Source organism: Pungitius pungitius, chromosome 8, assembly GCF_949316345.1.
Source record: "Pungitius pungitius chromosome 8, fPunPun2.1, whole genome shotgun sequence".
Taxonomy (NCBI): Eukaryota; Metazoa; Chordata; class Actinopteri; order Perciformes; family Gasterosteidae; genus Pungitius; species Pungitius pungitius.
Window position 1 is genome coordinate 14,737,243 of NC_084907.1, and position 26,870 is coordinate 14,764,112.

The window sequence follows — 26,870 nt, forward strand, 5'->3', positions numbered from 1 at the left end:
GAAGTTGCCGTATTTGTGCTCCGGAGATTTCACTGACGTGTGTCACCAACGCAAATGAGAGGAATAACATTGTATTGAAATAAATTAAAGATGGTATGTTAAGGCAACGTCGGAGGACATGAAGATGCACTAAAGTCACCGGCATCAGGTCCACGTTTACCCCCGACGTCAACCCCGTTACGTAATGTTAAAACCGTGTACCAGCTCTCGCGGTGTTGCTAATGGAAGAGTCAGAGTGTCAACAACGGCCAGCTATCGATACAGCAGCACTGTCCGGAGCAGGGAGGGGGGAGTCAAGAGGCTATAACGTCTGGTAAGTTTAGCCGCATTTCGGACCATCGAGCGTAAATTGTGATATTTTGGGATGTAAATTCAGTCTATGTTTATACAGTGTGGTGTTTTCATGCGGTCGTACGTTAGTTTGTGGGCACAGCTCTTTTTTTTCCTTTTTAGCATTAGCATGCTAACGTATAGCCAACCGTACTGACTTAATAACGCTAAGTTAACCGAAGCTTCGATTAGCTGTTAGCATTAGCTTAGCTAGCTATGTTGTGATTGGTAGCTATGCCATACTGTTCTCTTTGTGAGGCATATCCAATCGTCATCTATCTGCTGTTAGTTTTCATCGTGTTAGCTTCCAGGTCCGTTGTAATGGCATGGCTGTCCGGTTTCTAAAACCTAACATGTTGGGGTGGTTGGCTATTAGGTTATGCTAGTTTAAGGCCCATGTATTGACACTGTGGGCTCACCTATCCACAGTCCGTAACTAGGAGCCACGCCGAACGACCTCGAGTGATAGCGGGCTCGTTGCATTGACTGGGGGGTTATGGCAGCTGGCCGGGACTCTGCTGCCTCATCGTTTTTAGTCAAACGCCAGTACCCGGTTATCCGAGACCGAAGCAAATGTTCCAAACAGGCCAACAGTCTTGGCCTTTTTTGCTCATAACCAGTTATCAGCAGGAGGATTTTCTTACGTCCTTGGTGACAGGTGTGGACACGCAATTAATGGCGGTGAACTGTATTCATCAGTGGGTGCACGGTGGTGATGTTAAACCACCGTTGACTGATTGTTGATGCATAATGAAGTAAAAACACCTGCTAACATACTAAAATATTAAACGGTTACATCTGAGTATTTTCTGGTCAGCCAATTGCGTCTGGGTTATGAATGTCAGTTTTCTCAAGGATGCATGTCGACATATGTATACTTAAAAAGGTAAACAGTTATATTATTGCTTCAGCAGCATTCAACAAATACCAGTAATATATTGTTTCTATGTAATTATGACTCAATATGGGTAAATGAATAGAGCAGTTAACAAATAGTTTTTTCACTGTTTTTTTCAGAACATTTGTCTGAGATGGGGGACGATCGGCCCTTTGTATGCACTGCTCCTGGATGTGGGCAGGTACAATTGGAGAATGCTTTATGTGAAATGCTCATCTCTATAACACACTCTTCACTCTGTTAATACTTGATACCTCAGATCATCCAGCTCAGCCATCTGAAACAAATCTTTGCCTCTCTTGTCATTACACGAACTCACTCCAATTAAACGTACAGGTAGCTTTGTAGTTAAAGGGGAATTTTGCGATTCTAATCCAATAGACTAAAAAAATCCAGGAAATATCACCATATGATCTGGTATCTCTCCGTTCAGGGTGCGCACGCTGAAAAAAAAGAATAGTGGTCGTATAGCGTTTACTTTAAATGCAATACAAACAATGGGTCAAACACTGTCTGTGCGAACTCCTGACAGTACAGGAGATGGTTGTATAAAGTAAAAGGCAGTGGGAGCAAGGGCCATGGTGGCGCATGGAGTAGCGTGATGCGCTGGGAGCCGCAAGGTTGGTGCCTCAAATCCCAGCTGACCCATGTGGCATGTTGAAGTGTCCCTGAGCAAGACACCTAACCCCTAATTGCTCCCCAGGCAAACATGTAACGCATAGGTTGTAATGCAAAGTCACTTTAGATACAAGCTAAAAGACATGTAATGTAAATCTGACACATGCTAACATTCTGAAGTAGTACTTTCATTTGTGTATTTGTTTTTGTATTGATTTCCAAATATAAGCAATATTTGTCTGGAATCTAATACTTTACCTAGTGTACAAATTCCAACAGAATAGATAATGATCAAACCCTACCTAACTGCGGACCATTTGCTCAGAAAGCACGTGTTACTGTTTATCTTACGTCAATTATAAAATCAATTTCTACCAAATACTCTGACATTTTTGAGCAGTCACTGCTACTACACTTATATTCTTTTTCTTGCAGAGATTCACAAATGAAGACCACCTTTCAGTCCACAAGCACAAGCATGAAATGACATTAAAATTTGGTCCGGCCAGAACGGACTCCGTTATCATTGCAGGTAATGACATTACCATTTGTCAATGCTCTGAACACGTTTTCATTAACTACTGGGATGCCCGTTGGGAAGAAGACACCTCTATCCTGTTACCATCTCGACTAACATACTGTATGTTTTTTGTTGTTGGGCGTTTTTCCAGACCAGACACCCACCCCCACACGTTTCCTAAAGAACTGTGAAGAGGTTGGGTTATTCAATGAGCTAGCCACCTCCTTTGAAAATGAGTTTACCAAAGCACACGAAGACGACCAGAGGACCAAACACCCGGTGAGAAGAGATAAATGATCACATTAAATGAATGCCACACTGTTTCTTCTGATTAAAGTGATGTTGCTGTTATATTATTTTAGAAGATCTCAAAGGATTTACTCATCTTCTCCTCTCTGCATAGGCGGCACCTTTACAAACACCGTCTGAAGTCAAAGTTAAACATGAGGGTCCTTTGCAAGTGGATTCTTCCTCTCCCGGAAGTCCAGATTCCTCCTCCAGCATGTCAGACAACAGCCGAGACTCGAGGGTGAGAGGCAAAATACAATGCATTACCACGCACAGTGCTTACGTGCGGCTAGCAAATTGTGTCACAGGCTCCCAGTGGGGAGAATCAGGCCGGAGCATTGGAACGACTAAGTGATGTGCTCCTGTGTTTGTGTCACGCTGGATAGGATCCAGAAAATGACTGATAAACCAGCTAATTGTTCAATGCAGCAATAGACCAGCACTTTCGTCAAATGAAAACCAATGTTGGTCAGCCTTAAAGACTTCCAATCATTGACTTCAATATCAATGATTGGTTTCCTTTTCATTTAGACAAATTATATTTCTAAATGGAGAATACATTTTATTATTACTGTTTGATTTGTTACAGGAGATTCTCACAAAGCCTGTGGCAAGCTCTGCGCCCACTCCAACCATTGTGCGACCAGGTTCTCTCCCCCTTCACCTGAGCAACGATGCACTTCACCCAACTCTTCCGTCTCCAACATCTGTCATCACGCAAACTCCGCCCTCCAACCGACAGCTCAGGTAAACTACAGTGTGTTCCTGTTAGCACTTCTAGGGCCAGCAACATTAACTGTATGCAGCCGGGAGGGTGACAAAGTCTTGCTTGGCTGAATTACATCAGCTGATGTTACCACAGTTTGTACTGAAACATGCAAGCTTATTTACTGTTGGAAATTGGCTGCTTGTATTTCATTCCCTTTCATTCATGCAAGATTACGTTTTGAGTTGTCCATCCATCTGTTTGTCCACTTGTATGTCCCATTCAACATCCTTTCTCTGGATCGCCTGAAGAAAATTTAGTTTAAGGTTAAACACAAATTATTGTGACAATTTCACACAAATGTTGAATTTGATAGAAATGGTGCAAGCCTGTAATTCTTTTTTGATTTTGTCATTGACGCTATTGTTTTTCTGTTTCTGTTTAAGTCTTTTATCTCTCATTTATTTCCCCCCCGTCCTCTTTTCCTGATCTATTAACACAGGTGAAGTAGGTGTGTTGATGCTAACAGTCCTTTACGGCTCCATATTGCTGTGATTCTTCAGATAACCCCTAAATTATGCTTATTTTTAAGCGATCAAAGCAAATCCTTCTGAAGATGACCCACATATTATCCAACTGCCGAATCAGTGGGACTTGAGAGGCTAGTTACAGTTGACACTTAAAGAGAGTGTCGGCTGGCAAAATAAAATACTCAATCTGTATTGTGCGGGCATAAAATGCAGGATCAGCCATTTACAAGTATCTGATTTGGTCAACAGTTCCCCAACAAGTGCTTATCCATTAGTGAGGCTTCCTAATGGGCAAACGGTCCCCCTCCTGCCCAGTCCTGGTCAGATGACCTCAGTCATATCTGTAAGTCAATTTAAAAATGTGAAAAAATATATATAAGCATCGACTTCTACTTTTATTTTTTAACTTCCCTTATTCCATCTGTTTCTCTCTCTCTTTCTTGTGTGTTTGTTTTAATGTGGAGCTTGCGAGGCCAGCGACCTCGGTGCCCAACATCCCTGGGATTCCAGGACCTCCAGTGGGCGGGGCCAGCAGTGGCTCATCCTCCCCATCTGGGTATAGTCTGCACTCAGAGACCAAGATGGTGAGATAAGTCAAAACCCCATTGTGCTTAATATGTACGTCTGTATTTTAACAGTGCGTTTAAACGTACAAGTGTTGTTTTTCCTGTCTATGTAGAGGCTTAAGGCTGCTCTCACTAATCAGAGCCCAGGAGCACAAGATGGGGCTTGTGGGGGCGCAGGATCCATCCCGGCTGTCCCCCAGCGACCGGAGCAGGGCCAACAACCCACTCAGAACTCTGATGCCCTCTCACCTGCGCAACCCCAGGTAATACCCATGCCACATATGCTTGTATACAGCTCCTCAATACGATCAGACACTTAAATGCCTTAAGTGTGAAGAGAACCTTTTTATTGGTGTGAATGTATACAAACATGGGTTCATCAGATAATATGCAATCCATAATCTCTCTTCAGTATCTAATACTCAACCCCCTTGACCTAAACAAGGGATATTTGGTACATATTAAGCAGACGTTTTAGGTCAGAGGCAGATTATGATGTTGCATAAAGTAACTGGAAAAGTGCACTCGGAGTATATAACCAGTTTTGTGTGTGTGTCGGTGAGGAACAGGAAGTGCACGGCAGGCTGTGAGTCCACCGCTTGGCATGTCAGTATTGGAATTAAGGGGAAAGACGATATGCAGGTTACCCTGTTATGATTAGTACTTCATACTGATGATGAAGTGGATAGTCGTCATATGACAAAAACCTTTGCTTATGTCATGCACTTGAGACTAGACGAGCAGTTGAATCCATGTGAAGCCTAATTCCAATAAGTAGAACCGGTGGACTGCATCCCAATATAGACTACATTTGTGGACTTCTTTTGCTGAGATAGACTTAAAATTGAAAGGAACATCATTCAAAGCTTGGCTTTGGGAAGGAAAGAGACACAGTGCAGAATGAGAGAGTAGAAGAGAACCTGGGACATACAAATAACCTAGTAGGATTCCCTGTCAACCCTCCTCTCTCCCAAGGTGTCTCCTGCTCAGCCAACAGGGGGTCGTCGTCGTCGAGCTTCAGAGATGGACCCCGACGAGAGGAGGGAGCGTTTCCTGGAGAGAAACCGGGCGGCCGCCTCTCGGTGCAGGCAAAAAAGAAAGCTGTGGGTTAACTCTTTGGAGAAGAAGGCGGATGATCTTGCCGGCATGAATGTGTCACTGAGTGTGAGTCTTCCACTTCCCTCGCACTCCAGGGTTGTATTGATAATTCAATAATGCACACAGATTGCTTATGCTGCGAATGATTTGGGTGCTGTATATTTTGTGTTGTCATCAGAATGAAGTGAGCCTACTGAGGAACGAGGTGGCTCAGCTGAAGCAGCTCCTCCTGGCCCACAAAGACTGCCCAGTCACTGTTATGCAGAAGAAGGCAGCTTTCTTAGGTAACCGTTAAGCTCAACCATAGAGTTGTTCCGCGTCCAGTCTGGGAAAGGCCTCACACACACACACCGTAAGAAAGCTGGATCAGGTATCTGCAAGTTTGCGAGTCTATTCACCGATATCACAGCATCATATGCTTCTTTCAGCATTATATTTGCTACACAGGAACAACGGCCACACGTGTCCCTCGCTAACAAAGGCTTAACAGAGATAAGACAGAAATAAGATGGCCGGAGTAGCCAACAGGCGAGACCTCTAGCTTCTAGATAATGTAACGTTAGCAAAAGGCCAGCAGTATGGTAATATTTTACAGTGTCAAAAATGACTCTGTAAGAAATAGAAGGTGGCGGGCCACGGTCCGGACCCGGAAGCCGTCCCATCCGAACCCGGACCAAAAGCTAAAAAAAGACGGTTGTGATTTAAACGTGGCAGCGCACATTTTGACTGCACAGCTTTGGTCGTCTTTACGGTAGTGGCTTACACCACTACTTGGCACACACCAATTGCTTTTAAGTTAAACCATCCCACGCAATTCTACTCAGTCTTTGCATTCCAGGCAGGATGATATTGTCTCAATACAGCGGACAGACGAGAGAGGTAGCGACAACTCTTCAGTTGTTATAATGTGTTATTATATTTATTATTCATAATTTGCTCAGCCTGTCATGTTCAAATGTGAAGCAGAAAAGGTGAAATTCAATTCATTTTCCTGAATTGAAACACTTTATTTGAACATACAAAAATGTTCACTTTTTTTTTTTTTTTTAAATACAACTCTACTACTACTTTAGTGCACTAAAAGAACATTATTTATATTTGCAGTCCCACATATATGTTCAGTTCTTTTTTCGTGACAATAAATCTTAACCAAAGAGTTTTAGAATCATACTGAATTCATTTGTGGGATTTGTTAGTCGTCTACATGCAAATGTTGATTCAACTCTATTCATCTATTTAATCGTACTAAGAAGTCACATTATAATCTTCTGGACCTTTACTTTTAGAAATTTTCTCTGGACATCATCACATTTTAGTTGAAGACCCCTGTTCCAGTGCATTCTGTATTTTCTTTGGTTTTACAATAGTTTTAAGCTGATCCAAGCAACACAACAATGTTTGCAATATATATATATATATGTATATATATATATTATATACACACACACAAAATGGAGATTTAACTGGCTCGTATCAAATGACTTCTCAGTATTGGCAGAAATGCAAGTTCATTTCTGTGAATCAGTAGCAGGAAGTGCAAAGCAGCATTATAACAGCTCTACTGAACTTTATCACTTGTCACAACCCATCTATCATCTCATCCATCTAATGTATTCTTTTTACTCGCTCACCTCTCTTAAGGGTGAATGTTTCTTTCTCTGTCTAGCTGCAGGAGGAGAGGAAACCTCCAGAGATACTTCCAGTGAACCCATAAGCTCCCCGGCGGCGGTTATACAGCACGGGCCGTCGCCGCCCGCCGCGGCCTGCAGTCCGGGGGCCACCATCAACGGGCTGAGCGTCCGCGCTGCGGAGGCGGTGGCTATGTCGGTTCTGGCGGGTATGGGATCGAGCCAGCCAGGAGGGGTTGTCTTGGCGACGCAGTCGCAGTCAACCCCAAGATGATGTGCCGACAGGTAGCCAGTATGAACTCGAGTGGCGTCTGGAGGCTGGACTGGGGCAAGGCGATGTGAAACCCCCCCCCCCACGGCCAGTGCCAACCACACAGACACAGTCCCAGCTGTTCAGAGACGCTACGCCACTTTCTGTTTGTAAATAGGATAACACGCCGGACACTCGCTTTGGGGACGGTTTGCGGTCATTTCTTGTTCACTCGTGACATTTGGAAACACGTTTTAGATTGGGATGAAAATGAATGAATGAAACTTTTAATGTCAAGTTCATTGGTGTATTTTCATCCAACATCAGTCCCTCACGCTGGCTGTGATGAGGTTTTTTGCTTTCCAGGCTGACAACTTTACATGTATTTTTCATGGGTGTGAAAGGATTATTATGCCTGATTCTGGTCGTCGAGATATTGTTTGCTGATGCAGTGAAAGTACGGTTAGAGATTGGCTGGCTGATTTCGCTCAATGGCAGCCTGGAAAGTTTTGTTTTTTTAATGTTTACTTTACTTTACAGCCTATCTTTGTGTTTTCTGCCTGTTTCCGTTTTCAGTTGACTCCTTAAATACACGTGATGGTTTTGTCAGCCGAGTGCTTAACAAACCAATCTCGCTGTGTTCACACTTTACCATGTGATTGTGTGCCTGACTTTTTACAATCAGTTTTTTGGAATGGACGTCATGACATTAGTCGTGTGTATCAAACCTTTTGACCGCATGGATTACTCAAGGCAGAATACCACTGTTTGTTTGTGCTTCATCCTACCATCACTGTTTATAGGCCTTCTCTTCTGTTTTAAAACATGAAATTACTGATGCAAAAATGTTCCTTTTTATTTAAGGATTCCATCCTCAGTCCTAATGTAACACTTTTGAAATGGTTAGCTTTAGAAAGCCTTTAAATGATAATCAAAATATTAGATTTTAAATCACTTACCCTGGTATTTCATTTGAAGAAAGTAGTGCAATATATTTTTCTATTTAATATAAATGTTCTTGCATTTGTTGTGTGAAGCCCGGCCGCTTAGAGGGGTTTTGTCTATTTCAGTTAAAACTAAAGTTCTACGGTGAGCAGAGAAGATGTGAATGAATGAGTGATATAGGTGATAAGTGCTTTCCAACATTTGAAAAGCTGTCTTGTATCATGAAGTATTCCCAAATGGTTGTCCTAGGTGCTTCTTTTGAAATTCAAGTTTTAAAATGCAAATTTTATACCGCTGTGTACTTCCAAGACTATCATGGTTTATTTCCCCTTGTCACTCTGTTTGTATGTTGTATTTTTTATAAGGTTATTGTTTTGACAGATGCTTATCATTCTCTGAGGGCATGTCAGGCTTCTTTTTCCATCATGTGTTTAGAATGTCCTTTTTTTCTTTTTTTCTTGTTAAAGAGCATAGGTGTCACACCTACACATAAAATATCTCTGATGTCTGTATGGAGAGAGTTTGTCAAATACTCAGGCTTCAAGATGGAAAAAAAAACGTATGTATAGTCTGGGTATGTATGAATAAGTTGTCTCGGGCAAATAATAAAGTAAATTAATGAAGAAAAAAAAGTATTTTTCCACCTCTCCCCACTTTGTGCATTTCACTTATTAGCGTCACAAAGCTATGGATCCATCTCATGGTACTATCATTTTTTACTATCATTATTTGACCAATTTCTTTTTTTTAGATCTTTTAGCCAACTTCACTTTTTCAGACAGGTTAAATAGAAGTATTCAGGCTTGTGGAATTTAATTTTTTTCCCCCCAAAAATTGGTTAATCACAGTTCACTCATGATTTCTTAAGGGGGCAACAACTTTTTCCCATGTTTTTTGATCCCATAATAAATTTAATTATCATTTGAGAAGTGCATTTTGTATGAACTGGTGTTGTCTTTGTGTAATGTTTCAGATCGTAAGAAAATTATATTTAAGTGTTAGAAACCAGGAAGGGAGAAATATGTAATACTAATGTCCCGTTCTGTATTGTATGTATTTATGTATGTGTTTATATGCGTTTACAACAATATAAAATTGGACGGGCCGTTGGCCGTGACTCATCACTACCGCGAGGCAAATAACTGGCTGGTGCCCACCTGGCGGGTTAGCGGGGCAGGTGAGTCGGATCTGCGGGAATCCGGTTCCTGCTCCCAGCTGTAAACACGCGACAGCAGAGGGAGCAGAGAGTCCTCCTCACCCCCGCGTCCGGCGCGCGTCACGTGATCGACCGACTCCTCCGGCGAGTTGCTCGCGTCTCCCACAGTCATGGCGGTGTCGGGGAGTTGCGGAGATGGAGTAAACACCGCCGCTGCTGCCGCCGCTGCCGCGTCCTGATTCGTCGCTCACGGTTTCACGCCGGACTCCAACCACCGTCGCCCGTGACATCGCGAACGTCCCGCGGGCTGCCGCGCGCCCAACGATGGCCGACCGCGGCGTCGATCTGTCGGCGCTGCCGAAAGAGGTCAGGGACCAGCTGGCGGAGTTGGACCTGGAGCTGTCCGAAGGTGAGCTCTCCCTTGGCCGCGGGTTTATTGGTTAAAGCTGCCGCGGCTGGTTTGGAAGTGCGGATCTCGAGCGTGTTTACGTCCATCGGGCGCGAAGCAGTCGTCCGCTTCTCGCTGCTGCAGCGGAGCCGAATGCACAACAAATGATGCGAACTCTCTTTCTAAGGTGTCGTTTCTCCACCAACAATCCTTGTTAAACGAAATGTACACAGAGGCGTTTATTTGCACGTATTGAAACATGATACAAACAACTGTTGTGTCAGTAATATATAATGTGTTTCAGGTTTTCCCCTCCATGTTGTTGTCTTTGAACACATCATCTTCCTACTTATATGTCATACATTGCTTATCCTCAGCTATGAAAGCACATACACTCATGTCGGGGAAAATGGGTCAAGTTTGTCCTCCCCGAGGCTCTGTGTGTGTGTGTGTGTGTGCGTGTGCGCGCGCGTGCGCAGCCTCAGACTTTGGTGGACACTAAATAATGCTGTCGCCCCTCCAACATTCAGAGCCTTAAACCCCAAACTGCAGCAGATAGAGGAGGGCTATTTGTTTTATGAGAATGACTGTGGGAAATGGGAATGTGGTTGTTACGCAAGTCTCCTCTTCACACTGTGAATCACAGTGCAGCAGCTTGATAAGCACCGTGCAGCTCTCAGGTGCCCAGGGCCTGGATGAGTAATGTCATGTTTCTCATGGAGAGACAAACAGGGGAAAGGGCGGGGGCGGGGGGGGGGTGTATGCCCCCCTAATGATGCCCCGAGTCTCCTCTCCCGACACAGACACCCACAGATACCTGGGACTGGCTCGTGATCATTAAGAGGAACAGGTGAAACTTAATGGAAGCTGTCATTACTGTGCACTTGTTCACTGTCACACAGAGCACAACAATTTCTCTCATTCTTCAAAAATAACAAAGGTCTTTCTGGGCTTGTGTTTGAAGCTTTGCTGGCAGTCATCCTGCACAACTGACTGGATCTCAATGCAATGCTGGTCACAGTCACTCGTTCCACTTTGGTATGTTAAGTTCAACCAAGCTCACGCCTGTTTTTTTCTTTGTGCCCGGACTCATTTCTGTAATCGGTGCTTGTATTGGTTTATCTAGACGGAATGTCATTCATTATATAGAGTGGGGCCGTGCTATGCTTTGACCTGAGCTACTGTAGAGTTCAGTGTGTGTTCTGGTTAATAATAGACACCAATTAACTATGCCATAATGAGACTGGGTAACGGAGGAGGGAATGTTCACCTTATGTTCAAGTGACTTAGATGAGAGGCCGTAGATGCACGAGATGTACTGAAATATACATTTAGTATGACCACAAGACTTGTCCTACAGGGTTTTTCAATGATTTGGAGGTTGTAAGTATGGTTTAGTAACAGATTTATGGTACATTTTGAATTAACTTGTAAAACTTCAGATTAACAGATGTTTATATTTAAGGAATATTGAAGAAATAATATTTAAAACTAATATCATTGATCAGCTATAACAATCGCTTGTAGAATGTATACATTACTAACTGGATATTAGACATTTGCCTATTTTCGTCATCAGTGATTTATTCCTGAATAGAATTGTTAAAAGTTTTCATCACTCGAGCACAGTCCCAAAGGTGTAATCTTTGTGTGTAATAACTTGTCACACTCCAAAAGAAAAATATATCAAGTCCAAGTGATATAAAATAGAGATGGATACTTGATTCGTAAAAATATCTAATGAATATATGCGTTTTCTGTCAACAGACATAAGAAAGTGAGAAACCTTTCATCAAAGGTTATAATTAATTGATCGTTGTTGTCATTGTGAATAAATTTGCTGATTATTTTAGCAATTAAGCCCAAGACCTCATGTGACCTCAATGTCCTCAAATGTCTTGTTTTGCCCACTCCAAAAATATTGGTTTAGAAACCACAAAATATTTATGTTGAGATCTTGGAATTTTATTATTTTGACTTTTTATACTCTCCATACGTCCCTCTACTTAATACAATTGATAAAATTTGAATTTGAGCTCATGAAATCATGTGTCCCCGTGCAGTTCAGGGTCTCTTCTGTGTGGCAGCTTTGAGCCAACTGCTGCCAAAGTGAAAGTCAGAGCCACCTGTGAAGGCCTTCTGTGTGTAAGTGTGGTAAACCGACACACCCGGGGGGGGGGGGGGGGGGGGGATGACCTTCTTCGGATCACTCCATCATTTGTAACTTTAGATCGGAGACAACTCCTTTGCTAACATAAAGGCCCGGTGCTGAGCAGATGTCCTGCTCCTGTGCCCACATCTCGCAGCCCGATAAAGTGCGTCACCCTTCTGCTCAGCGCTGTCGGGACGAGACGAGCAGCAGCCGGTCGCCCCAAACCGTCTCAACCCCTTCTCATGGATATCTTTTACATGGCAACAATCCCCCCCATTGTTGTCCAGATGCCCTAGCGACAAAGTGAGGAGAAAATGCAGCAGCAGTTTTTAGTTTTTACAGCAATAGTTAGTTGGCAACAATGTGTGTGTGTGTGTGCACGTATCTGTATGAGGGAGGGAGGGAGGGAGAGAAGTTCCACCTACATTAACCTCTGTCACTGTAAGGACACAAAGAAAGCCATTGACGGGATCAAAGACTTGATTGAGCCTGCCTGGAATTTGGAGCACTGAGCAGCAACTGTTTAGGATGCTCAGCTTGGGAGTGTGCGCGCATTGTAGCGTCTGCAGCTCCTGTTTATATCGTGATGGAGTGTTCACAGAAGACGACAGGCCGTGTTTGGCATCGACCATTCGGTGAACTTCAGACCAAAAGTTTGCAGTGATATATGGTCCGATGGGTAATCTCGTTCACTTATTGTTTAGTCCTATGTACTGATTTCGAATTGTAATCTTGATAGCTTTGGTCCACACAGTATCTAACATTTGAGAGTTCAAATTCATCTTTTGTTGGGTAAAAAAAAGCTCCTTGTTGATATAATGTAGCGGGAACATTGGCTAACCACATGGCCTACATGCGCGCACATTCCTTTTAGATCACTTTACTTTGTTGTCTTTATCTCACAATGGTGGCAGAAGCAACAACCCATTTGCACCAGTGCTTTTCAGTCTCCCTGCCAAGACTGAGAGAAATTTGCTAAATTGCAGTAAGCACAAAGTAGAGTGGAGGCTGATGGGAAAGGTCAATAACTCGCGAGCAGCCACAGGATCTCCGAAATTGTTAGATTTTCCCAAACTAATCCAACAGTAGTCGACAGAAAGAGCCATGCTGCTCCAGAGACAGCAATGCTGGTGTTGAACCTCAGACGTCACAATCACAACTGATAGACACATGACCTATGGTGCGTGACATCTGCACAGTCCCTATGAATGACTCATGAATGTATCCCACGTCATTCAAACGTGCAGAAAAGCCGACAATTCTGCAGCGATCGCACAGCTATCTGTAGTCGTTTTCTGTTCTCTGTCCAGCCTGGTGAGTGGGTTTACTATTGACTGTAGCATCCATCCCGCCGCTGTGGAGAGGCACGTTTTCATCCCGGCAGCCTGTTCCACAGAGAGAGAGAGAGAGAGAGAGAGAGAGAGAAATTAGAGATTACAGTCCTGCCTGCGTCTCTCAATCTAGGTCACAGAGCATCAGGGGGCAACACGCCCGGCTCATTTAGCCTGTGAGTCACACTGGGCCAGGACTGCTGCTGGGGATCCTTCTCTCTCCCACCCACCCTGACACCACCACTGCCTTCTATCCATCCGTCAGGCTGCTGTTATTCAGTGCTTTACTTATTGACTGACAACTATTTCTCAGCCTCAAATACCTAAGATGTTGTTGTTTTTTTTACAATGATTGACCAATATTTATATATATGGGTGTGTGTATTTGTAGGGGGATTGTTGAGGATTTTTAACTGCGGATTAATGTACAGTTAGGGCATTAACTGAGTATTTATGAAATCAGCATCATAAACTGTGTATAAGAGCGTTGTATCAAAAGCTCAATTGAAAGTTAAACTCCAAAGTCAGGAAACCAATTTGCTACATTTATTTGTTATTATTTACTCAGGGTTACAGAATTGACATTGATTTACCAGTTGTAGCCCTCTCAAATGTGAGGTCTTAGTCATTGTAAAAAAATAGAGTGCTGCAGGGAAGATGCATTTTTGTAGGCCAACCTGAAATAAACTGGCATAAGATTTATATATATATATATGGATTTACAGACAAAACTTGTTAGGGGATGGTTTGGAGCTTTTTATAGGTGTCTTTTTTAGGGCTGGAAGGCTGGAAAGCAATGCGTATGTGTCCATATTTAAGTCTGCAAGCTTACGCAAGCAGTTATTTTCCCATTTATGTGTTTGTGTGCACAGTGACAGGGACAGGAAGGAAGCTGATTTAGCCTATTTATTTAAAAGCTCATTAACTGTTGCAGAGGAGATGTACTCCGATCCGGCTGCAGACTTGACTCGGCCACCCATGTCACACACGTTAACAGCAGCAGGATTCCTTTTCTTATGTTGTGTTCTTTGAAAACCATTGCGGGTATCATATAACCCTCTTTTTAATTTCAATGTAGACACCGACCCGGGCACGCACAAACACTGAGGATTCATCGGGAGCACTGTGTACAAAAATGACTGAATAATTTAGATGAGGCGTGAGCGCACAGACACGCACAGACACGCACAGACACAGCTTGGTAGCTGAGCCACCTCACTTTCAAGTCCACAGAGAGCTGCAGGTGTGCTCTCAAGGTGCACTTCACGAAAGCCTTTAGTAGTTTAAATCAACCTTCTGATCTATTTGATTTCTGACAATTGCAGCTGAAAGAGACCCAAAGAAATGAGAGTTCTTGATGAAGAAGAAGGGAGTAGTGGTGAGGTCACTGTGCTGTTTATTAAATTATTATAGAAGGCAAGTGGAAGTAGCTGCAGTCAGACTACCTGGAACATTAAGCATCAGGCTCTGCTCATTATTTATAAGTAAAGAACTTTGGTTGAAGTGTCTCAATTTTTGAGAAGAAACCAGTTTTGCATCTCAATGAATGACTTCAATGATTAGTTGTAGGGCTGAGCAATAAATACATAAAGCATGTTCTCTGGCACTTCAATAAAACAAAGTCTATAGGAAACAACCAGTCATACTATTCTATACAAACAGACAAAGAAAAATCACTATCTGTTAATGTAGTTATCACATGATGATTCCATCGCATAAACAATAACTTATCATGTGAAATTATTGTACAGCTTTTAATTTGTTGTTAATGAATTATCTGTAAATTGACTGGCAAACAGCTTCCTACTGTAATTGTATTTAATCCCTTTCATTAATTGCTTCTTAATGCATTTTGCGTGACCTCCATCATCATATGGCGCTGGCCTGTATATATTGTTCCCTCGTGTAGCACCACATGGACCCACTCCCTGCCCCCAACAACGCTGAAACGCACACACTTTAACTATTCTGCATAAAGCCTTTCCAGATTGTAGTGGCCATATGTCGAAGAGGCCCATACAGTAACACAACTGAATGCTCAGCTAAGCTGTTTAAACCCTTACAGACGAGACTCAGTCATAACTTATCGACAAGATACGCTAACTGCAAAAGCCGCTTCAAACGTGGCGGAGGTGTTGGAGGAAAATGCAACGTGTTTATTGTTTGCAGCTGTCGGTATCCCAGAAACCACAGCGTGCACTAGTATTGTTTTCTTGATACCTCAGATCAGTCAGGTATGAATGAACTCGTCATAATAAAAGCTACTGATGATATACGGCTTAGTGATGAACTTCTATGATTTAATGAGTTGATGAGGTGGACCCCTCGTACATATATATATATATATATATATATATATACATATATAACTATTTCCATAGTTTTGAGGAGGAGGGAATCCTTTCTTGAGGTTTCTAACATTTTGAATGACATGCTGTCGTTCAGGATATTCCTCTACTTCAGAGACATTCATATTTCAGGGGTCTACACAAATGCCAAATGCTGTGCTACTCACAGCTTCTCAGTCCCACAAGAAAATATACTCTTGTAGGTGTTACATTGCGTTTGTAACAGCTTTTCACCCGCCAAGTGTATAAGGGTGTCAGGTGTGTCACACACACCCTCTTTCATTCTATCCGCTTTGCAAAGAGAGAGAGTAGAAATACTAGATGACGATAGGTGGACTAGAGGCACTTTCTTCGTCTTTTCAGTTAACTCACTGCTTTCCTGCTTTGTATCCCCTGTTATTAGATTGACTTGCTCTTCAGGTTTAAGTGTGTGTGTGTGTGTGTGTGTGTGTTTGTGTGATGTTGAAATGTGGGGTGTGAAACATGAATCACCCTGTTACCTGAGTTGGCCACACCCTGCTTGTTACTCCAGAGGAAGAAAGAAAATGTGTGTGTAATAAGGTTTTAGGATTTTTTTAAGCATTTCGTTTACTCGCCAATTCCTGTTCTACCAGTTTAATCATGTGAATCAAAATGTATGTACATCTTCTCCTTATGAACGTGTCCCGTAAGAAACAATAGTTAGATCAGATGAGATTCACTTTTAATAATATACTGTACATTATATGAGAGTCATCTGTGAGGTCTTTTCAAACTGAAAACAACTGTTCCAAGTAAATGTTTTGTTCCTTACAATCAATGTGCTTTGAATTAAAGCTGTATCTTTGTCTCAGAGGAAAAGACAACTAGCTTATTTAAAGAACAATGATTAGCCATATACACTTTCAGATGTAACATTTTAAAACGTGATTGTTGTGAAACTCAAAGTGCTAACTGTGCTAATATTGGTTTATAAACAATAGATAGTGCAGGATATTAACTGTCGAATAAGAAACCAAAGTAAATCACTATGCCATGCCATGACTCCTAAATCCTATATTCATTTTCTTCATTATTCATTATAGCATAACACGATTCTGGAAGTTCAGTTATAGCTTTGGCGTTGGTGTGCCTCTGTGCCACTGCATGTGCGAGGGGGCGGAGTTTGGTGCCATGGCGATGGGATCTCTGTTCATCCACAAGCATTTTCTCTTGAATGAAGAGCTGAAAGAGTTAAGATTAAAACATGGATGCTAAAGGAGATTCATGAAGATCTAACACTTTTGTGGTCCTCGCTATCGCCCTAAAGGTCCCTCACACCCTCACACGGCACATGGGGCAGTCGGGATTCAAACCACCAACCACGTGGCGCATCACGCTACTCCATGCGCCACCATCGCCCACTTGTAGCTGTTGGTTCCTCCTGTGAGATCTCCCTTCCATTCACTAACAGATAGCAGGTTTACACATGCAGACACCCACCTCATTGCAGAGGACTAATCCTAAAGAAGTCAAACCACTTTTCACTTTGACTAAATTCTTACACAATTCACTCAAATGGGACTACAGTTTGTTATACAGAGATTGAGTCTCCAATAGTTTCTAATAAAGACACATATAGCTGGATTTGGTTTTGCCGCCTCAGCAGGAAAACTGTCACAGGGACCAAGTATGCGCGTGTTTGTGTATGTTTATAAAGGAAATGAATTGTGCATTCTTACTCATGGAGCGTTAAGTTGTCTTAGTTCAACAATACATCACATCAAACATGTTCCGGGTGCGTTGTGTGGTGTGGACACAGGGAGTGGGTGATCTTTGGCTGAGGGAGATGCTTGGCTTCCTGGTAGGAGGAGGCAGCTGGTATGACTCAGTAAGGGGGTTTGTTCTGCAGATAAAACACATTCAAACCAGTCACATCGTTTTGTAAAACAAAAAAACAATTTTTATGAGGTGACAGCTGGAATTCCCTGTTTTCCCTGTACTATTTCAACATGTCTGATCATTGTCAGCGAGCAGGTGTGGAAACGCGTTCAAACTGTCATCCAGAGAAAGCGAGTGAGTTAGGCACAAGGAAAAAAACTGGTTGGTAGCTAATTACTATTCAGGCGGACTGCCTGAGGGGTAGAAGGAGAGAGGGGTCTCACTGCAGTTGAAATAATCCAAGGCTAACGAGTTCGAGAGTGTGAACACACAGCTTTGATGTCACTCCTAACACATTTTGAGGAAATAAAACTGAGGCGCAGTAGTTTTCTTCCACATTTGTCAATATGAGACGAACATTTTTCTGATATTCCATTTGCAATATTTGCACACTTGATTCCCCGTTAAAAGCTACATGCGAAAGCAACACAGGGCAACCGCAGCAGTTGATGGGTCGCTTTTAGATTCTACAGATGTAGCCAGCGCCTAAGTAGCAAACTAGCCGGGCCCCCTAAATTTAACAACTCAATGCTTCATTCACACAACAAAGCTTCACATCCACAAGCCATCTCCGGCTGCTGGAGCGTGGCTCTGATGATGCGACGATAAAAAAAAAAAACAGATGAATTTCGAATCATCCAGATGGAAGAGTGATTACTTTGAGATTAATTCAATGCCCCGACAACCCCTCCCCCCATCACCAAGTCCATCTCTCCCTCTCTCTCTCTCCCTCTCTCTCTCTCTCTCTCTCTCTCTCTCTCTCTCTCTCTCTCTCTCTCGCTGTGCATCTCACTGCAGAGAAACTGCCTGTTCACATGAGCTAAAAATAAATCATATGACTGAGCTAGGCCAACTGTACTGTTCATGCATTACTTATGGAAGTGTTTGCTTTTCTTCCTTACTTGGGGGAAAAGAAAAGTAGATATTTTGTTGGAGTGGGCTCTCAGGCGATATTCCCCAAACATGAGCACTCTCATTTTGTGTCAGCCTGTCTGCGGTTGGTCAGCGTGTACGATTCAGTCGTGCAGATAGTTGAAGTATTGTAGGGCTGTCTACTCTGCTGAAGAGCTGTTAATATGTCATATTACAGATGAAGGTCCTTTTACCTGGGCCACTGAGGTGCTGGTTTCCTCCGGATTGGTCTGTCCTTACGCGCTGTTCTGCCGGCCTGTTACCTCCGCGCTCCCCTCGGGTTGCAGACATAATCCCCCAAAACGAGTGCTGTTGATCTTAGTTTATTTGTTTGTACAGACACTCTTTTGTTCACAGTGGAACCTACTGTCTTTTACAGCGACAGCAGTCAAAAACACTTCCGGGTCCGACACCTGTCACATGTCAATAATGACCTCATCGCTTATATAGGTGAGCACAGGACCTCGGCCTCTGTTACTGGGCTGGGAATTAAAGCTGTCTAGCATCCTTGTCCACCAAATCCACCAAAAAGAGGGTCACAGAGAATTCTGACATGACGCTCAATAAATATGACCAGATTTAAATGTACAGTTGGATCTGTGTTTTTTTTGGGGGGGGGGGGGGGATTGCTTTACACTATTTGTTTACACTACAAAGTAAATGTTTAAAGCAATTCGTAATCCAAAGTAACAAAATGTGTTCTTATGTGAATATCTGATTTAGTTTATCTACTTTTTTTCAAAATATTTTTTGATGGATTTACCTCATTAATGTGCACTATTACAGGCATAGCATGCATGTTCAGATTTTCTTTTCCCTCCGAATGTATATCCATATCACTGATTAAACGGCCTGACCCGATGTCTCCCCTGTAGGTCGTTGTGGCAGTGGTTCAATGGGATCACTTGCTAATATCCGGGTTTTTAGCCAAAGTCTTCTGATTGTCTTTCATTCTGTTAGTGTAAGCTGTGTGTCTTATGGGAATGTGACGAGGTTTGAGAGCAGCCGGAGCGAACATACTGAATGAATCACTGCTGCTCAACACATTTATGATGAAAGTGAGTGGAGGCTCTCCAGAAGGACCTTTGGTCCGTGTCTCAAAATCGGACAGCTTTGCCCTGAGTGGAATTTGGCAGAGTCAGTGCATCGCTTCAGGGCTGGTGGAGAATCTGTGTCGGCCTGTGTTGTGTGTGGTGGGGTGGAGCGAGATGCAGATGGGCTGTTTGCAGGGGGGACAGGAGCGGCGTTTGGCTCTTTTAGCGTCCTCTCTGTCAGATGTACCGTGACTCACTTCTTGTCACTTCCTCCTCAGCGTGTCTCCCACATTTCTTACCCTCAGCTTTCAAGCCTTTCTGTTCTCTCTCTGCATCTCTGAATCATCCCATCGCTCGCCCACGCTTCTGCACATTTCCAAATTTAGTTCTGTTTTTGTTTTTCTCCTCGTGTCATACTTGAGGCTGGAAGATAGCCACAGCTTTGATGCCCTGAGCCATCTCTGGAGAATACTGCAACAAATGTGTGCATCCATCTGTGTTTCAATCTCCTTTACAAGGTTCTGTTTTTTCTCTGACCTGTTTCTCTCCCCTCTGTTGATCTATCACAACTGTTGTGCTTGAAGACGTGGTTCAGGTACATCAGAGCACGCAGCTCAGTCCTCCAGTGTTATCAATAAAACATTGCCCCTAACCAAAGCATTAGAGATATTTCTTAGATGGATCTTTCAATTCGGATGTGTTTTATCAAGCATATAGAAGTATGTGTTATGTAACGCAGAATTGAAATGGACTGCCTCTGAATGTTAGTGCTGCTCACAATACGAGTGAACCGATGTAGATTCACATCCTATTAAATACAAGTCGGCCTTTGCCTCATTATGACTAAAGGTCTAAAGGTCACTCCTCTTTATGATCTTTTACAGGTGATATAACACAGAAGGGATATGAGAAGAAAAGGACCAAACTCCTGGTTCCCTACTTCATCCATACTCCAGGTAAAGAGCATCTTCTCTGTTTTTTGGGGTTTGAATGACCTTGTATCCCCTTTACTGTTCATACACAAAACAAATAGCACTTAAACCTGATTGTATTTTGCATTATTCATTTCTCATAATTGCTTTATTTTCACCTTAATGTCTTTTTATAAGTTGTCAGTTCACTAAATATGTTACATTGCAGAGCAATTGAGGGAAACATAACTGAGAGGTATATTGCGTTACATGTTATGTAAATGTTTCTCTATAAATGGCACTGGTGTTCAGACCTGACGATGCTCACTGGAGCACTGGCACACTGGTGCCTCATAGTGGTGCCATCTCGCTGCTAATCTCTGCTCATCTCACTGATGGTGCAGCACGAATGATGAGGTATTGTTACTGAATGCAGTATCAAATGGTTTGTTTGACAGATATAAAAATAATAGTTAGAAAAAAGATGGGCAGTAACTTCCATTCCATAATAATTCCATGATAACATTAAAGCATTATTTATACACACTATCCTGTAAGTACATTATTGTTCAATAGAAAATTGCTAAAATACTTGGCTTGGGAATTCCACAATCAATAGATTTGTTTCTCAGAGGCCAAAGTTAGGTAGTTAATTTAAATGGCAATTGATCCAATTGTCGCTGTACCTTAGTTAACCCCAGCAGAACCAAGATGGATCAGGAAGATCCTCATATACTAATAATAACATGAATGCATGTTTACTGTGTTTGTTTGCCAGTTGAGCCTCCCCGTCAGAATGACAGACAGCCTCCTGCTCCGAGCTCCTCCTCCAGTCACGGCCCTCCTCCCTCCAGCTCGTCCCGTTACCGAGAGCGACGCTCCCGCAAGACCCATCGCAGTGGAGGAACCAGAGACGACCGCTACCGATCAGGTCAGGGCTCCAGCATCCGAAAACTACTTTCAGCTTCTTTCACCCCCAAAAAACTCCTGTGACGCACAGAGGACGTATACAGTAACTTCTTCTTGTAACAGCTTTCACGGTAAACCACATCAGCTTCAGTAGTTGAGCTAGCCTGTTTTGAAACTCAGACACTGGGCTGTTTCAAAGGGACCAATTAAAGAAGTGTGTGTGTGTGTGTGTGTGTGTGCGCGCGAGAGAGAGAGAGACACCCTGCAGCTAGGAAGCTGCTCAATGAGGACCCCTAGTCTGTGAAAGCAATCTCGGAAGTCTGTGACATCACTCCCTAGCTATGTGCGAGGTTAACAGGGGGGGATACTGATCTGGAGGGGAGAACCCAACGCTGCTGAAGGGGTAAAGGATAACAGAGCAATAGAGTTAAGGTGAAAGGGCACAGAGCATTATGAATAGGATGTTAGTATATTGAATCTGTAAAAGCATCCTCCCTCCAGAATTTGTTTGTTTCCTTAATTCTCTTCACTCTGAAACCCCCTTAAACTCCAGCATGTTACACACCAGGCTAACAAATCCCAAATCTGTTAGGCTGGATGATTCAATGTCGATCAAATCTAACCAGTGAGCAAATACATTATCAGAATATTTTATTATCTGATTGAAGTATTCAGAAGGAGATCGGGAAAGAGGATTCAACAAAGCGAGGATTAGAGCTTGAAAAATAGATCAAGAATGGGCTGATGGAATTAGTGCAGCATTGTCTTGGGCTTTAAAGTGCACCATAGAAGTAAAAATGTACCAGGACTGACTGGTTGAACGAGACAGCTTGGAGGAAAGAAATATAGAACGTGGAGAGAGATGATAAGCCTTCTATCATCACAAGCAGCTTTGCAGATGCAGAGCAGAGTGTGCGGGTTGGGATGTAGGGTTTCACCATGTCCTGGATGTAGACTGGACCCCATCACACAGTATAGTGGTGTTGCTTCTCTTTTAATCATGATTAAACCTGAAAATTGTGTTGCATTTTCAATGATATGTTCACAGAGTAGGATCGTTCCAGTGCAGTGGTGCTGTGAGAAAGCACTAAGCTGCCTTCAGAGGAAGCAGAAAGGCCTGTCATCTTCAGTGACGGGTCTTTCCCTCACTCATTTATTCATTGCTTCCAATACAATCAATAATTCACTCTGTGATAACCACTACATTGAAATTTCACCAATAAATCAAGAATAAGAATAATAGTTTTGTAAATTATACAGGTGAAACTCAAAAAATTAGAATATCGTGCAAAAGCTCATTACTTTCAGTAATTCAACCTAAAAGGTGAAACTAATATATTAGTATATATATATATATATATATATATATATATATATATATATATATATATATATATATATATATATATTATATAGCCATAATCATCAAAATGATGTCAAATAAAGGCTTGAAATATCTCACTTTGCATGTAATGAGTATATTATCTCATATATTGTATAATATATGAGAATATATTAGTTTCACCTTTTAAGTTGAATTACTGAAAGTAATGAGCTTTTGCACGATATTCACATTTTTCGAGTTTCACCTGTAAATACACTTAATCAATGCAACTCTACCTCCCAAACCCCAGCTGGCATACATTTTTTTTACTTCTAATAAATGGGATAAATGAATTGTGTGTGTTTTATAATAGTTTAATTTCAAATTTTCTTCTAATTTCTATATCCCAAAGTAAATCTACATTTTTAGATAGAGATTAACATACAGTTTATGAGATAGCCTAGCTAATACAAACCAGTAGAGCACAGCCTAAATCAGCATGCTAACATGCTTACAATGACAATTAACTGATGTTAAGCAGGTGTAATGATTACTGTGATGTTTTCAAAGTTCACAAACGTACTGTATTTATATTTTTGCATTTTGCTAACATTAGCTTATTAACGCTTAACCAAAATTACAGCTGTGGTTGTTGGCAATGTCATCAGTGTTGCTGGTTTTTAGCTATAAAGCGAGGAATTCGAGCCCAGAGCTATACTGCTAGCATTGCTGAAAAAATATAACTGGACACATAATAGTGAGAAAATGACAAAACACTGCAAGAGAAAAAATCTGAAACAATAGAATATTAAATCACTTTTATGGGCTGTCAATATAGTCTAAAGCCTTTGAATTACCTCTCATTGCCTCCTCAACTCAACACTCCTATGCGACTGCTGCCTCTAGAGTTACACGTTCATGTTCCACACAAGTAATAGTAAACCACAGAGGTATTCATGAAAGATAATACCAGATTAAGGCCTTACCCTGCCCATTCATCAGGAGCTGATGCAAAACCCAAAGCACACTCCACCGTGCTTATCGCCACGGAGACGGCCCTCATGTGTAGGAGGTCAGCCTCTCCTGACGTCCCTGAGTGACAATTGGACATTATGAAGTTGATTTAGTGCAGAGCGATCTCTTCAACCAAAAGCCAGTTATGTAATTATGACCCACAGCTGCTGTGTGATGATCCGTGCCTGATGGTTTATTTAAATGTGTTTCAATGGAAACTATCTCCCCTGAGTAAATACACGTGGGATCCGTCAGTGAGTGGGCTTTTGTTGCATGTGTTTTATTCTGACTGTGTGGCTGTTCACATGGTCTTTCATAATGTCCCCGTGGGTGTCATCAATTGAGAGCATATCTGCACTTATTACACCATGTAGGCAAGTGTGTGGGTTAAAACCCTGTTTGTCTATCTTGTGGTTTCCTCTTTCAGTGGAAAAATCCTCATCCTTCGAGGATTTTCTCCAACTCATTTAAAGTTTCTTTGTGGACTTTGTCTTTATCGTCCTGAAACTAGCTCACTGTTTGCCGACAGAAATGACAGGAAAAGGAAAAATAATATAACTTTTTCTTCTTCTCACAACCTTGTATTCAATTCTATAATTAGTAGACTGCATGAACTACTCCTCCCACTATTTTTGGAACCTTTTAAGTCTTTTTCGCTAGCAGGTACTTTCCCAAAAGGTTTATAGGAAGGCAGGAACTTTTACCTGTCATAAAATTAGAGGAACCAGGATTTAAACTTCCCAGACTATAATTACCCTATAATCACCATACTGCTGAGCACAACATTCAATCATAACATAGTTATTTAGAAAATTAGGCATTTTTGTGTTGTTGCCAAACTTAATGAGCGAGTTCATGAACTGTTGTTCTTGTTTAACTGTTGCTTTGAATCAGACGCTTAAAAAGGGGTTTTATTTTGTGTCTGTGCAGACATCCATTCGGAGGCAGTACAAGCTGCCCTGGCTAAACATAAGGAAGAGAAGATGGCCCTGCCCATGCCTACTAAACGACGCTCCACTTATGTCCCATCTCCCATCGAAATGCGCACACCACCAGGTAGGACGGGAAGGAGAGTCCATCTGCGGCGTTTTTTTTCACAGTTATTGACATTTAGAGTTAGGAGGATACAGTGCTGAATATTACGACTTGGAACTCTCTCTCTTGCTCTTAGACTCCTCATCAGGATCTGAAGATGAAACGTCTGCACGCAGGCAGTCATCCGTGGTCCCCACGTCGCTTGTGGTCAATCCCAACCTGCAGAGCCCGGACTCTTGGATCAACCGCACTGTCCAGGGCTCCTCCACCTCCTCCTCAGCTTCCTCCACCTTGTCACACGGAGAGGCCAAGCCGCAGCCTCAGAGCCAGCCTAAGTCCCAGCCTCAGCCACAGTACAAGCCGCAGTACCAACCTCTGTATCAGCCTCACTACCAGCCGCAGCACCAGCCTCAGCCTCAGCACCAGCCTCAGCCGCAGCACCAGCCTCAGCCTCAGCTCCAGCCTCAGCCTCAGCCTCAGCACCAGCCTCAGCCCTCAGCCCACACTGCAGCTATCACGGGCATGCTGGCTCACAGTCGCATTGGTGAGACCCAAATGTATGACTAAGATGTTCATGGACACCAGTTGTGTAATTAGTATGAGTTAATAACGTATAGGCTGTCCCACGGAAAGAATTTGAGCTCCAAAAGAATCCTATATTTGGAACGTTTGAATATCTAGTGCCAGCTATTATTAGAAAGCAAACTGAAACTTGAGGATGACTTTGTCCCTGACTGTCTGCCCTCGCTTCACCTGCAGCGCCATCAGAAAACAGTGCCCCCCCTCCAGATGTGACAGCTGTGGCCCCCCCATCGAGAGGTCCCAGGGTCGACCTGCCCTCAAACGCTGTGGTCCGAGGGATGAGCCGTGGACAGAGCCGCTCGAGCATGATGGAGACTGCGGACGGTAACGACCACACAACAAATCATTAGATCGTATCTTTCAGTCTTTGCGGGATTGTTTGACCATTCAGAAATATCTCTTGTGTGTTGCCCTTCAACGATGATGTATCATTAATCACACTTTACTGCTGTCTTCTCTTCTTGATCTTTTTCTGCCCTGTCACGTTTAATGACTACCTGATAGCAAGAGGTAATATCCAGAGTAAGGAAACACCTTAATGTATAATGTCTGTAGCCTTCTGTGTCTGCTGTTTCACCCTTACTCTCCCCCCTTGTTTTTAACGAAGGACGATCAAAATAAATGCCACAAAATCCACATCCTCACACAGAATGAATCCTCTCGTGTGACCCCAAACCAAATGAACAACCTCTCCCCCAGCTCTCACTGTTTTTCCTCGTGTTGGTGCCACCTACTTGTGCTGCTTTTCATTCCCACAAGAAATAAAATCATGTTATTGGCAATTCAATCTCAACTAAGGAATAGCCTCTTGTGTAATGGGATGAAGAGCAGCAGACAATGAGATGGTAAGATGTTTAGACATGTAGCGTTGCGTCAATCGATGTCCAAGCCAACGCGTGTGTGACCGTGCGTTTGTCCCGCCACGCCCCTCTCTGTCTGCCTGTTAGGAGTTCCTGTGAACAGCAGAGTGTCTACCAAGATCCAGCAGCTGCTCAACACCCTGAAAAGGCCCAAGAGGCCTCCCCTCAGCGAGTTCTTCACCGACGACGCGGAGGAGATCGTGGAAGGTGCGCAGGAAACATTTGGACAGTCCGAATCTGAGTTTCAATGAGTTGAGCAGACATCGCTATATTAATAAATTGATTTGGCGTACAGTTGACAACTTTATAAATTGTAACAAATGTCTTGATCACAGTTTCATAAATGCGTACTAATGCTTTATGGATTAATTATAACCCGGTGATATGATAAACCGGGTTATAGTTCGGTTGGAGTACAAAAGATGTAGTGTGAACCTTCATCGATTAAGTCATGTGTTTTGATTATTTTTTAATCCTTATGAATTGTGCATACAATTATTTATAAAGGATTATAACTGCTTATACAAAAAGTATAAATTTATATGCAAGTGCACTATGTACAAAGTCTTACCAAAGTCATCACAAATGATCCATACACTTTCTGTTTGTTTTGACAAAAGAGAACAGATTACGGAACA

At 42.6% G+C, this 26,870-nt stretch overlaps 2 protein-coding genes across 7 annotated transcripts in view; both read left to right on the forward strand.

Annotated features, from left to right (window-relative positions):
* Positions 1 to 23: 23 nt before the first annotated feature.
* On the forward strand, positions 24 to 9,022 carry atf7b (activating transcription factor 7b). 3 transcript variants are annotated; one of them, XM_037489863.2, is made up of 12 exons: positions 24 to 313; positions 1,348 to 1,409; positions 2,282 to 2,378; positions 2,518 to 2,645; positions 2,770 to 2,895; positions 3,244 to 3,401; positions 4,140 to 4,233; positions 4,355 to 4,474; positions 4,570 to 4,719; positions 5,402 to 5,620; positions 5,733 to 5,838; positions 7,221 to 9,022. In XM_037489863.2, the coding sequence occupies exons 2-12, from the start codon at positions 1,362 to 1,364 to the stop codon at positions 7,454 to 7,456; spliced, it is 1,482 nt and encodes a 493-aa protein (XP_037345760.2). In that variant the 5' UTR covers positions 24 to 313; positions 1,348 to 1,361; the 3' UTR covers positions 7,457 to 9,022. The 3 variants fall into 3 exon arrangements, with proteins under 3 accessions (XP_037345760.2, XP_037345761.2, XP_037345762.2); XM_037489864.2 differs by having other exon boundaries at positions 25 to 313; positions 5,432 to 5,620; positions 7,221 to 9,020; XM_037489865.2 differs by having other exon boundaries at positions 26 to 313; positions 7,196 to 7,355.
* Positions 9,023 to 9,704: 682 nt separating this feature from the next.
* Positions 9,705 to 26,870, forward strand: part of dip2bb (disco-interacting protein 2 homolog Bb) — a 29,983-nt gene continuing 12,817 nt past the window's right edge. For 2 of the 4 annotated variants that reach the window (XM_037489858.2, XM_037489861.2), the window contains exons 1-8: positions 9,705 to 9,942; positions 20,482 to 20,553; positions 21,287 to 21,439; positions 24,686 to 24,811; positions 24,927 to 25,334; positions 25,550 to 25,696; positions 25,877 to 25,894; positions 26,320 to 26,439. In XM_037489858.2, coding sequence (XP_037345755.2) covers positions 9,858 to 9,942; positions 20,482 to 20,553; positions 21,287 to 21,439; positions 24,686 to 24,811; positions 24,927 to 25,334; positions 25,550 to 25,696; positions 25,877 to 25,894; positions 26,320 to 26,439 — 1,129 coding nt within the window. In that variant the 5' untranslated portion in view covers positions 9,705 to 9,857. The remainder of the gene's footprint in view (positions 9,943 to 20,481; positions 20,554 to 21,286; positions 21,440 to 24,685; positions 24,812 to 24,926; positions 25,335 to 25,549; positions 25,697 to 25,876; positions 25,895 to 26,319; positions 26,440 to 26,870) is intronic. The other 2 variants (XM_037489860.2, XM_037489862.2) reach the window with 1 other exon arrangement.

Excerpts from the sequence above, each read along its gene's own strand:
- atf7b (XM_037489863.2), top strand. The coding sequence starts at position 1,362 with ATGGGGGACGATCGGCCCTTTGTATGCACTGCTCCTGGATGTGGGCAG. Across the intron at positions 2,896-3,243 it reads ACAACAGCCGAGACTCGAGG|GAGATTCTCACAAAGCCTGT; the intron begins GTGAGAGGCAAA and ends GATTTGTTACAG. Across the intron at positions 4,234-4,354 it reads AGATGACCTCAGTCATATCT|CTTGCGAGGCCAGCGACCTC; the intron begins GTAAGTCAATTT and ends TTTAATGTGGAG.